Source organism: Micropterus salmoides, unplaced genomic scaffold (assembly GCF_014851395.1).
Source record: "Micropterus salmoides isolate LMB-PRFRI ecotype aquatic unplaced genomic scaffold, ASM1485139v1 Ms_hic_scaffold_3225, whole genome shotgun sequence".
NCBI classification, from domain to species: Eukaryota; Metazoa; Chordata; class Actinopteri; order Centrarchiformes; family Centrarchidae; genus Micropterus; species Micropterus salmoides.
In genome coordinates, this window is record NW_024042513.1 from 6,312 (window position 1) to 18,981 (window position 12,670).

Here is a 12,670-nt window from a genome sequence, read left to right on the forward strand (position 1 = left end):
AACTGAAGAAGTCCTTTGGATGAGGGACGAAAGGTCTTCCAGTATCTTCAACCAAGTCCAGTTGCCCTTGACTTTAACCTTCGTTGGATTTTAAAAGTATTAATCGTTAATCATTGCCGCTCCAATGCCCTACCCTGCTGTATACAAGGACCCAGATGAGGAGGAGCTCCTTGGAGTAGAGTATGCCACGTGCCAGTCAACCAGCTTAACTCCAAGGGATTACTATGCCCAGTAAGGTACAAAATCTTGCATTATAACAATATACATACATACTAAGTGGTCAAATACCTATAAATATCATGCATATTCTATCCATGACAAGTATGTATGATACAGTTCATTTTTATTTTACACATTATGAAACAAACTGCAGCATTGCCATGTTGTGTTAATTAGTCTACTGTTAGTTGTTGTAACTGCCTAGACACACTGGTGATTAGTACATTACATATTTGCAGTTGAGGAAGAGCAGTCCCGTGAAGAAGAGGAGACGGCTGAACAAAGTGAGGACGAGCTGGCAGATGAGGGTGTGGTCGTGGGTGCAGAGTCAGAGCAGGATCCTATGGACACTGTCAGTGACAAACATGTCATCCTCACTCAATCAGAACAGGTGGAGGAGAAGGACAGTCCTGCTCTGCAGGATGTGCTGATGACCCAGAGCCATCTGCATCTTCCTGGGCTGGAGAAGCCTTGGCCCTGCTCCTTTTAGAACTGGCAGACAACAGTCACCTAGTGCCAGCTGACCTAAGGCTGAAGATTGGCGATTCAAGGCCATCTCTACATTCATGGCACGGGAAGAGAAGAAGGCTAACTACAGGGCCAAAGGTGAAACCCCACCAAAGAGTGCTGTCAGAAGAACCAATGCCAGCAGCTCCTACTCTGCCAGAATCCCTACCAGCTCCAGATCAAACTCAGGTTCAGTACCAGAGCCTACGTCATGCAGCTGGGAAAAGGTATGGTCAGAAGCGGAGGTAAGTTGTCCAGTTCTTCATTTCACAAGTATGTGACTTTATTACAATATGTGAACATATCTGAATTTATCAGCTGGATGGTTTGAACTTAAACACAACAAACCATGTGAATTGATAGTCATACACATTGATTCTCATGAATTATAGTCATCATCACGTGTATGATTTATTTTTGCAGGGTAGATGTGGAAGAGCCGGAGCTTGTGAACCGGCCCATTCAAGATAAACCCCCTGTGGCCACGTACATCCCACCCAGAGCGTCAGCAACACCTGTCCTGGTAGTGGTTCCTGCACAGCCACAGGGACCATCCATGATGCTCTGTGGGGCATCCAGCAGTAAAGGCTTCATACCTTTCGCACCGCCTCCTGCGCTGAGATCCAGACCAATCAAGCCTCATAAATCCACAAAGCCTTGTGGGGCCTGCCAAGTACCCCAGTGTGGTGGGCAGCGTAAGATTTCTGGGCTATGGTTTGGACCTGGTTCAGACCTGGATTAGACCTAGTTTAGATTTTGCCCTAGTTTGGAATTGATTTAGACCTGGTTTAATCCCAGTTGTATTTACCTAATTTGGTCCTGGATTAGACATGGTGTGGGTTAGTCAGAATTACCTGTGCACAGAGATTTACATGTCCTCAACATTATTTGCACTTTGTGGGTTACAATGTAATTTAATTTGCCATGTTATTTATATTCTTATAATAAGACTAAAATATAATAAGTCATATTGGCTACAGTATCTGCCTCTTATCTGGCATCAAATCAGACAGTGGAAAAAAAGTGAGTTAGTGAATGTAAATATCTGCTTAACATTGCATACTATTGCACTGCATTACCTCATTCCCTTGTATATATTGTACGTATATTGTGTATTGCTCAATGTGTACATGTATAAATCTTGTAAATATTTATAAAAACCCTGTAAATAATAATTTATTAGTAACTAATTTGCTATATTTTCTGCTAAATTACTTAATAATTAATGTTAATTCTATTGTTTAACTTGTTACCTGTGTTATTGTTATTATTGTTGTTGTTTATTTATTTCTGATATGTAGATATATATTGTTGAACAGATAAAAAAAAAAAAAAAAAAGAATGTTTCCAAATATATGATTCCTCTCACTGCGGTTTCCCCATTTGTCCACTAGATACAGCTAAAGACTGTCACATGAAACTGTATTGAGTATAACAGAGGCTGAATAACTTACCAGTAAGGTAAAGGTAAAGCCTTTTTCTAAAATTCCATTAAGGCTCTTTTATGTGTACATTTTACATGCTCCCTACAGGGCGAATAGGGCCTATAGAGTGAATAATATCTCAGATATGAGCAAATTACACTTTGTTCAAGTAGCCTAATATAGTTTCTTAGATTTTTTCAGTGATCTTGCAAATATTGTAACTAAAAGTCTCAAATTTATTTGTAAAGTGCATCCATTCATACTTCAAACAGATATGAGCAAACACATTTGTTACATTACTTGTTTTTTATTGTTTTAATTGAAGCATTATGTTTGTTACATTACGTGACAGACATCATATTGTACCCGACCCTGCTTAGCTTGCAAGATCGGACGAGATCGGGCGTGTTCAGGGTGGTATGGCCGTAAGCGAGAGGAGAGTTCACATGAAGTCATGAACACCGGTTAACATTTACACACAGAGATGAGAGAGGCGTATGTTTGATAAATTCTGGGCAGGATTACAGTGATACAATTTCCCCACATGAACATGAATGATAAAGACTATTACAGCTGAGGAATGTAAATAAATAAATTACTGTAATTTTTCTCTTCTTTACAAACAGCAGAAGGCACTGCTGCTTCTTCTTCAGTGCAGACGGCTTGTCAAAGCAGAAGAGAAGAGCATAGAGCACGAAAATGATTTTTTTCACCACTGAAAATATAAATACATAAAATAGACTGGTAGAGTCTTGCCAAGAATTCAAACTTCTGTAGAAACCTGTGTGGCAGACGATGATGGGTTGGGTAGTGAATTCACTGTTGGAGTGGCAGTAAAAGTGGAAACAAAAGAGGGAAAAGTGTGGTGTTGCACCACTGTTCAGTTATTTAAATGGAAGAATGCTCTATTTTTTTAACATAAATTAACATAACAGCGACGACTTAAAGGCCGTTTCAGTGAAATGAAAGATAACAAGGAACTGATCAAGGGATATTTGGAGAGTACTCACATATGGCTGAATTTAAAGGAGCTATATATAAAAAAAAAACCAGTTAAAACATTCACAATTGAACTCAAATGATCAACACAACATGCTAAATCACAGTCACGTTATGTCAAAGACATCTATGTATTATGTTTCAGAGATATCTACTGAAGTGCTGTCTCGTACCGCTGCTTACCTCAAGATGCGATAGTGTCAATGTCGAGTCTGTCAATGTCGCCCTCAGTTCAACAACACCGAGGTGGTTTTCTTGGCACCTGGCTGCTCAGCCTCTGCAGGTGGGCATTGACTGATGTTCCCTCTTGTTCCTCTCCTGCTGTGTCTTTGGGTGCATCCCTAGTCTGGTAATCGCCTCCACCATTCCCTCAGTGAGATGCAACAGACCTGGGCCCGTTTCAGAAAGCAGGATTAGTGAAAATTCTGAGTATATTGGGAAACTCTGGGTTTTCTGTTTCAGAGAGCGAGATCAGATAATCCCTACATCAGTAACTCCGGCAACTTATCCTGTGAACCTAACCTCCTCCCGTGGAAGATAGGTTTACAGGATGAATTGGAATACCGTCAGTTTCTCTCTGACTCCTCCCCTCTGGTAAATGATGAATGAGCAACGCTGTATAGTAGCCTAATAATGATAACGCATTGATCCTTCCACTCCTGCATTTTAGAGCCTATCATGGTCCGTGTTGGCACGCATTCATATTTCTAGCTCCACCCGAGTAAAATGGAAGCTCTGGGTGCTTCTCAAGTCTCTTATATGTCGTTTCCTAGCTCCTCGCTTGAACCGGAAGTTGTTCCGCTCCGCCATCTTGCAGGCCGCTGCAGCTGATCGGACTGATCTGATACATCAGGACAGATAATATTAAACTAAACTAAAAAGTGTATCACTGCAAAGTCTTATATTTGAGTTGTTTTATGATTCACTGTCTTGTTAAAATCTGTGTTCATTGTACGTCTGAACAACAAAAGCCCCCCACACAACTTTATTTAGGCTATTTATTGGAAAGATCTTTTGTTTTTTAAATTTCTCCCATCAACTTTTATTATGGAGACAATTAAAGTCAGAGAGAGTCGGAGAGTCTGTCTGCAAGAAACATGTCTAAAAGGGTAGCCTCAGGGGTGGACTGGTAAACTGGCATAGGCTACCGGCCAACGAACTTTTAGGGCCGGTGTTGTGCCGAACTCTGCCGAGAATTGCATGCACCTCGCGAGTGACAACGGTCATTTATGCTGAGAAAAGAAGTGGATGCAAATCTCGGCAGGTAGCCTATAAAATTTGTTCTGACGAATTATGCATCCACCTCTTTAGGTCCTTTTCAGACACTTTGCTGTGCTCATTGCTCAAATGCGGTTATCACCACATATTTACTGAATGTCAAGGAATGGTAATTCTACTAAGTGTATTAAAATATTAAAGACTCTAAACGTTCATAAAATATATACTTATACCACCATTGATGAAGCCCACAAACAATATTACAGCGTTTAAAAGGCAGTATTTGGAGGTGCATGCAATTCTTGGCTGGCAGGCAAAACTCGGCATAACGGTGTTATGTAAATTATTTAGGCTATTTATATAGGCCTAACTGATTTTAAAAAATGCTGCATAGGCCTATACTGACATTGGGCTGGCCCAATCACATCTCTTACTACCCCCCACCCCTCTGCTCGAGCTGTTTCTTGTGTTGTGGGATTGAACATTTCATCAGTATTTCCTTTTAAACTAAATTCAAATTGATTAAGCTAATTTATCATTAAAGTGAAAAGGTGCCACATGCACAAAGACTTTAGGCTACTTCAGGCATGCCTGCATGTATGTAGACTCAGCTGGGATTAAATTAAATGAGAAAAGTTGATCTACGGGAGAAACATTTCCTCCATAAATTGGTGCAAAAAAAGGGGGAGGACCCCCAGACCCCCCCTAGTTACTATTATCAGTGTTAATTATTATCTGAAAATGAGACAGATGTAGAGGTCATTTACTGTTGCTTTACAGACGAACTTTGGGTAGGCAGCAACGGGGGGTGGAGCCTTTCTCATTTCTCCTCGACTCCTCGATCCCATAGACAGTATATTACTGGACGAAGCCACCCCGCAGATTTGAATGGAGAGCAGTGAAGCCAGTTTTGGACCAATAAAATACTACTATACTAGTGGCCACTTCCTGTTGGCACCAGCGTCTACTGCGCATGATCGCATGGAAACACCGTAATTCAAAAACCAGACATTTTTCTGGATTGTGAAGAAATGATCTGTAGCCTTTAGTGCCAAAAGCTCCTCCTCAACTCCTCAAGCTCAATGCAGCTGAGGAGGAGACGCGAGGAGAGAGGAGTCGAGGAAACGGGCATTTGACGAAATGAGATGTCCTTTCCTCGGAGCCGTCATTTTAAAGCGACGTCAATTAAATCTGACCTGTTGCACAGCTGCATCATCTGTCCACTGTTGTTGTGATCTCTCTCAGAGCAGCAGACCAGCTTGTGGCACTAAAGGCTACATATAATTTCTTCACAATCCAGAAACATGTCTGTCAACATTATAACATGTAGAAATATCTCGAGGTTCCAATAAACATTATAGCATCTGTTGAAAACAGTCGGATTACAGCAGCCTAATCATTCACTAGGCTACACAGTAGACTAGACCTACCACTTTTTTGCGGTGCGCCTTTTGTCTGTAAACAGTAGATCATTACAGCCCTCAGCTTGATGAGATGAGTGTTTCATAATCAGTCCCTTTACAAAATGACACAGTAACATTTATGTAGTCCCATTTACAGCTGCCATCACAGGACTCTACTGTTGGAATAACGTGCAGACTACATGGGCACTATTACTATTATTATATTATTATACCATTATTTACTTTGATGATTAGAAAGGCTGCTGTCAGTCATTTAAACGTTTCCATTGGTGAAGTAATGTCACAGCAAATATCCTGGGACAAAAGAGAAAAAACCTGCAGTAATAAACTTGACAGGACAGGGAGGAAAAAGTGACAGGAAAATGCAGTGCGCTTGCGTACACAACAGGGTGTTCAGGGGACCACCGTTTCCGTTGAAAAAAACGTTTTGCTACGTTTTGTCTGCGCTGAACTCGCCCCTGGTCTGCAACATGGCCAAGAAACTCCACGCCCATGGCTACCCAGTGTATGGCTTTATAGAGGAGAACGTGACCTCCTACAGGCTTATTAAAAACCTGGGCTTCACTGAAGATCCCTCATACAGATAAACCTGGTTTAGATTCAATGATCTTTAAAGTTGCTCTCAGAATGTTAGCTAATAAATGTGCCTTTGTAGCGTGTAAAGGGGAAAGGTAAAGTAAAAAGTTTCGTAAGACATTAAGGTGAAAAAGCTCATGCTACTGTTGTACTTCCTGTTTTGGTTCACTTACCTTAAACTGTAATAATCTGCTTCATGGACAGGCGCTTGCACTGCTCTCTTCACAAATCTCTTTTCAGAGAACGCACTTGATGCATGACTGGATGTGAAATGAAAAGAATAAAATCTTAATGTAACTGATGTGAATATTTAATCCTGCTCTGGTGCTAGGTGTAAATTAAAACTCGTGGCAGGGCTTCAGGTAATGCCAATGCTCGTTATTGAATTCTCTTTTCAGTTAACAATTTGGTCAATAAAAGGTCAAATATAATGAGAAATCGCCATCAAAAGTAATCACAGCCCGAAGTGATGTCTTGAGACTATAAATTAATCAGTTAGATTTGAAATTAAAGCTGCAAGCAGCGACGGCCCCTGCCATACGTCAAAAGCAAGTCATTGATCTCAGCTCACAGTAAGCTCAAGCAGGTAGATTGTGTCCGACTTGACTGCGCAGTTTTTATTTCCGCCCCTGCAGTCACATGCAGCTCACTTTAAGACTATCAAGTCGGCGAAAGTCAGCCACACTTATCTCGAACGCACCTTATACGTTATGTCTCAGTACGTTGAGTGTGGAACACGTTAAAATTTTATTTAAATTGCGTGATGAGTGTCACACAGCGTTGACTTCCTGTTGCCAGTAGGTGTCGGTACCACTATAAATGATTATTGGCTTGTAGATGTGTTAGGGGCGGGACAGTTATCAAGCACATACATTTTTTTTGCAGATTTGAGCATGTAAAGTTACAATGACTTCCTGTTTCACGGCGAAGCGTGGGACTTCGCCAGAACAACTTCCGGTTCAAGCGAGGCTCGAAGAGTGAGCAAACGAAAAATAAGAAACTTGAGATGCACCTTGTATTATCCCTGGATAGTCGGAGCTGCTGTAGATCACCTCGGCACTGTATTCCCGGTAGTCAAATTGGCCCTTGTCGGTCTCGTCGGAGGTGTTCGGCCCGATTCTTGTGCCTATTCCTGTGTCCCGCCAGCATTCCCCGCTGTGTTCTCTTTGCCTCTGGCCTGAAAACCTCCTCCTGTTAGCAGCAGTTAGCAGATACTCTAGTAATAAGCTGCCCCCTATTTGTTTGGAGCATGAATTCAACAAACTGTATCTTTAAGACAGATATAATCCGACTCGACTCAAGGTGACGAAAGTCCCCCCCAGTAGTTCTGGGAAATGAAGGAAGAAAATATTGCAGCATGTGGAACAAACAATTTAATATAATTACAAAAATTAGGCACAAAGCTGGTTCACAATGTATAAGGAATATAGCAGAATAAATACCATGCTGTTTTCTTATAAATAAGCACACTTGAAAAGCTTTGACCTTCCTGCTATTACAGTGTACAAACTGATGTTTGGGGGAAGATGAGCCCAGAAATGAGCGGGTGTTTGGCGAATAACAAGTAGATGCAGAGCCTCCTGTGGTTCTTCCACTGAGGTCATCGCAACATAAAGTCCCTCATCTCAGGATCACTTTAGGAGTCTGCATGTTTTATGACGTAATTTCATCTTATATAAACACTGACATGGTGAACAGTTTGTGGAAACACAAATCATTCCCTACAGCACAGCAAAGTCCCCCTATTGCTGACAGTCTGAGAGTGTGTTACAGAAACTTGCTAACTTGCAGATCCTCTCTTGGACTCCTCCTAACTTAAGACAGGAAGTTTCTGTAATTTAGCCCCTGGCTCATGTGGAGAAAGTGGTGTGTTGCTCAGGACAGCAACATGTTTCCCTGGAGAAGAGAGAAGGAACGTTAGTGCGATGGATCAATAACCTGTCAATAAGACTGATTTATCACATACTTCTATGACGGGGTGTTCTCTTTGAAAATGACGACAGTGACCGAAATGATTAGTCTAAGCTTTCCACACATATCGTATATTTCATGTTCATATTCATGCTACAGTGGTGGTGAAGGGTTAATTGGTTAATCCTGACCCCATGTAAAGTAAATGCCTCATTCAAGTGACACTACTGAAAAGGCATATTTGGAGGGTTAGTGCTGTTGACACGTCTCCACTCAGACTAACCTGAATTTTATTACCTATCCATTCAAAATTACAAGGTATTGAAATTTATAAGTATACAGAATATTAATGAAAAGAAAATAATATTGTTATTTTAAAAAAAATCATAATTTGACACCATTACTACATATAATGATCTTTTTGAAAAATAATTATGAAATATAGGGAGCAAATTAAAACCCCTTTAAAAAAAATGTCCTTATTCAAACTATTTTACTTTATTTATGGATAAAGGGTGTCACAGGATGTACAGACTGTAAGTCCAAATAAATATTTTTTGGATATATAAATAAGCAAAGGAAAACTCCCGCACGCTGTCTAATTTCCAAAGAATATATTAACACAACGTTTCGGTACTAGACCTTCTTCAGGCAAATGGTGTTACATACTGAGAAGCCACCTTTTATAGGAGGTGACTTATTTGAAATTTCATTGGTAGTTTACATTACTGAAGTATGAGATGTATGAGAGTTTTTTGGTCCTATTGTGTTTTTTTGGGGTCATATGTCCTATGTATTTATCTAGTGTTATGTTTATTTGCTATTTCCTCTAAGTTATTTGTCTATTGATATATAAGGCACCGGTAAGATTTGCGAGTATGTCGATGTATGAGTGCATTTATTATATTATTCTGATGTATATTCAGTATACAGATATCTACATTCATTTCATGGAAGTATGAATGAATGTTTTGTAATGGCTGCCATATCTGATGAGGAAGTAGGTGATTGGTGTAGACAAAATAAGTCACCTCCTATAAAAGATGGCTTCTCACTATATAACACTATTTGCCTGAAGAAGGTCTAGTACCGAAAAGTTGTGTTAATATATTCCTTGCAAGTTAGACAGTGTGCTGGAGTTTTTCTTTGCTTCGTTTGACTTTTTTGTCCCCCTCCAACGCACCTGTTTCCCGTTTTTGAGGTGCGAAGTTAATTACTGTTCTGGATATATAAATAAGACTTGCCCAGGGAGCACCGGGGGCCTGTGACAACAGGCTACAAGCTAAATGAATTACAGAATTAATCTATATCAGAACATGTACAAAAAACATATTCATTAATGAATTTAATCAGATGTTTTAAACAGCTCTGTTATTATTCCGAAACACATAAAGAGACCTCTTCAAGAGATTGTTAATGAGTATGGCGGCTGATTACTAAGTTTTAAGTATCTTTTATTAAACACATGAGTGTATGAGTAGGTACAGGTCAGTACCTGTGTACAGCCGCTTCTTTCCTCTGCTCAGTCTTCCTTCTTGCTTTCGATAAGCTCCTGGGTCTGCTGGGCTAGCCTCCTCTTCTCAGCCTGCTCCTTCTTCAGGGCCTTCTCTATTTTATTACTCTGGTAGATCTTCACCCCGGCGAACGCCAGACACAGCAGCAGTGTCTTTAGGGCCAGGATGTACAGGAGGAGGGGGACATTGTCCAAAGCCTGAAGATAGATTGTGTTTATGTTATTAACACAGCTGCTCTAACTGTTTACTTTTGATTATTTGTTTTTCTTGCGGACAAACTTTACCAGTGAATGAAGGGAAAAGAAAGCTCTGGAACAGTCAGGGATGCTGGAGAACATGTTTCTCATCTCCAATTGATTGGTTTGGCCTAATAATCACATATTCCAATGATGTGATCCACCAAATAACACTGCAGGATATTCTGTTATCATCAACGATGTAATCTATGATAATCACACTTCAGGATGTTCTCTTACTAATGATTAAATTTGGAGTGACAAAGATCTGGTTTATTAAAAACAGCAGAAGTAGCCAGCTAGGCTGCTGCAGAAGTAAACCATCATGAACAAATCCACCACAAACGCGTGGTGATAAAGGGGTCACTTTTAAAATAAGATTATTATAGCTTTGATGGTAATAGGGTTGTGTCTCAAAGCGATATATCACCGATGAATCAACCTCTAGGTCCCTCTTCAGAGGCCCCAGCTGTCCAAATGGGAGATGGAAGTTAATTTAGTCACAGAGAGAGGAGGAGGTGTGTGAAAGGGGGAAGCAGCTGCAAACCGTGTGCATTCTGGACTTAACAGTTGTAACAGTGTATCCAAAATTTCATTCAGAAATTGTACAATTTTCAAATTGCTATGCCAACTGACCCAAATTTAACACAAAGTTTAGGTCAAGACGTTTTCATTATCCCTACAGAAAACTCTTTAATTCGTCTTACATCCAGCCAGTCAAGTGGAATTTATTTCAGTTATTTGTAACTGTTTTGTTACAACTGCCTCAGAATGTTGTTACTTATCTGTATATTTAACAACTTAATTACTAATCTTATGTTTCTGCAAATGTTTTGTTGTTTTTATGTCACGCTTGTTTCCCATCCCAATAACGCCAATTTGAATATTAATGTTATTCTCAATCTATTAATAGCGTACGTACGCACTTCCAACCGGAGTGTAGCAACACACAGATAAGCAGCACACCAGAACAGAGAGACGGTATGACAGATAAAGAAAGTGTTTAGCCACAACTTCGACCTAAATGTGAAGTTGTGACATATTATGCGACACACGCAAACTTGCTCAGCTAACACTTAGCAACGTCAGCATTATGCTAGTGACAGCTGAGACAGCATACGGTTTATCAAAAAAAGAGCCAAATACAAAACATGCCCAAGGTATCTATAAAAGAATACATCAGAGCTTATTTACCTTCCAGTTGATCATTTTAGCTTCGGTAGTATTGAAGATTCTTCTTCTTGCGACAGCCAAAATTGTATTAATGCTTCTCACCAGGAGGCGGGGCTTTAAGTGACAAGCCAATCGCAATGCAGTCTCCGTATGACGTAATCTGTGCTGCATTCAAATCTGATGGGGCAATCAGTCTAGCACATGCTTGAAGGTTCTAGTAGTCGAGAGAAAGATGCATAGATACTTTCATTAATCATCAGAAAAAGGCTTTTTGGAGATAGTGGAGGTGTGGGTCCCTCGCCAGAATGTGCTTTCTTAGCATATTCAGATTCATTCTAGATAGACTCATAGCTTGTTCCCTAGCAAGTTACTTATTAACGATTATACTCATAAACCACTTCACGAAAGTAAGGAAAAAACACTCAACAACCAAGCACCAAAATCACAAATAACACATGACCAAACCAGTGACTTGATTACAAATATGAATGTGAAATCGGGGCCTTTTAATTAATTCAGATGTGTCTTGTACGTTACATCCTGAGTCTAAGTGGATACAATTCAGTAGCTCTGATTACATAAACTAATATAATCTAAAACAACCACAAAACAACTGCGGTAAGATAGAGGGGATTTTTTGAAAATAGAGAAATAGGGTACCTCTCTACGTCAATTCTACCGGTTGCTTCATTTGAATGACGTGGCAACTTTCCATTGGTGGGAGGTCACAGTGCACGATGCCTTCTAGTGCCGTCGGGTAAACTCATAGGATAAACCTGCAAGAATACATCATACACACTTACTATCCTACTATGTGTGCCAACACAACTTGATACAAATTTCTAAAACTTCAAATCATAGAAATATCACTATATCATATTGTGTACTTCAATATATTATATAATTGCACAAATATACACAGACATGCGTAGTCACGGTGGCCGAGAGGTTAAGGCGTTGGACTCGAAATCCAATGGGGTTTCCCCGCACAGGTTCGAATCCTGTTCGTGACGAGGTTCTTTTTTTCGTTTTACATTATTGCTTTGACCGACAGCACGGCAAAATTGTAGTTTCCAACGCCAGCGGGAACTTCCGGATCTCAAAAATGTAACCAATAGCGTAGGGAAGTGCCTTAAACCTGCATCCTTCTAATGGAAAGAAGAGGGCGACAACAAACACAAGTAAGCGGTTGGGTCTCGTTTTGCAGCCCGTCAATTTTTAAATACCGGTATCTTTTATGCTGACGATACAGTCTATACGATAAACGGAGCAACTTTTAGAGCTTTAGTGGCCCCGTGTATCATCATCTTAAATCTAAATTTAAGCCATGGGGTCTAGTTTATATTTCGGTAGGATTACAGCGAGTAATCGATCCAAAATAATAAAGCGATCCAAATAATCCCAATGTCATAGCAAAAGTTCTCCGTGGCCATTAAACCCGGTCAAAAGTTTTAGGGACAAATACATAA

General features: G+C 40.1%; 1 protein-coding gene and 1 non-coding gene across 3 annotated transcripts; one reads left to right on the forward strand and one right to left on the reverse strand.

Moving 5' to 3' along the window:
* Nucleotides 1–7,720: 7,720 nt before the first annotated feature.
* LOC119884154 (small integral membrane protein 11A-like) lies at nt 7,721–11,379 on the reverse strand. 2 transcript variants are annotated; one of them, XM_038694617.1, is made up of 4 exons: nt 11,223–11,366; nt 10,077–10,159; nt 9,774–9,989; nt 7,721–8,263 (listed from the first exon to the last, which is right to left on the reverse strand). In XM_038694617.1, exons 2-3 carry the CDS (start codon nt 10,137–10,139, stop codon nt 9,801–9,803), a joined length of 252 nt encoding a protein of 83 aa, XP_038550545.1. In that variant the 5' UTR covers nt 10,140–10,159; nt 11,223–11,366; the 3' UTR covers nt 7,721–8,263; nt 9,774–9,800. The 2 variants fall into 2 exon arrangements, with proteins under 2 accessions (XP_038550545.1, XP_038550544.1); XM_038694616.1 differs by lacking the exon at nt 10,077–10,159 and having other exon boundaries at nt 11,223–11,379.
* A 753-nt stretch (nt 11,380–12,132) lies between these two features.
* trnas-cga lies at nt 12,133–12,214 on the forward strand. Its single transcript has one exon. It is a non-coding gene; the product is annotated as a tRNA-Ser (tRNA).
* Nucleotides 12,215–12,670: the final 456 nt, after the last annotated feature.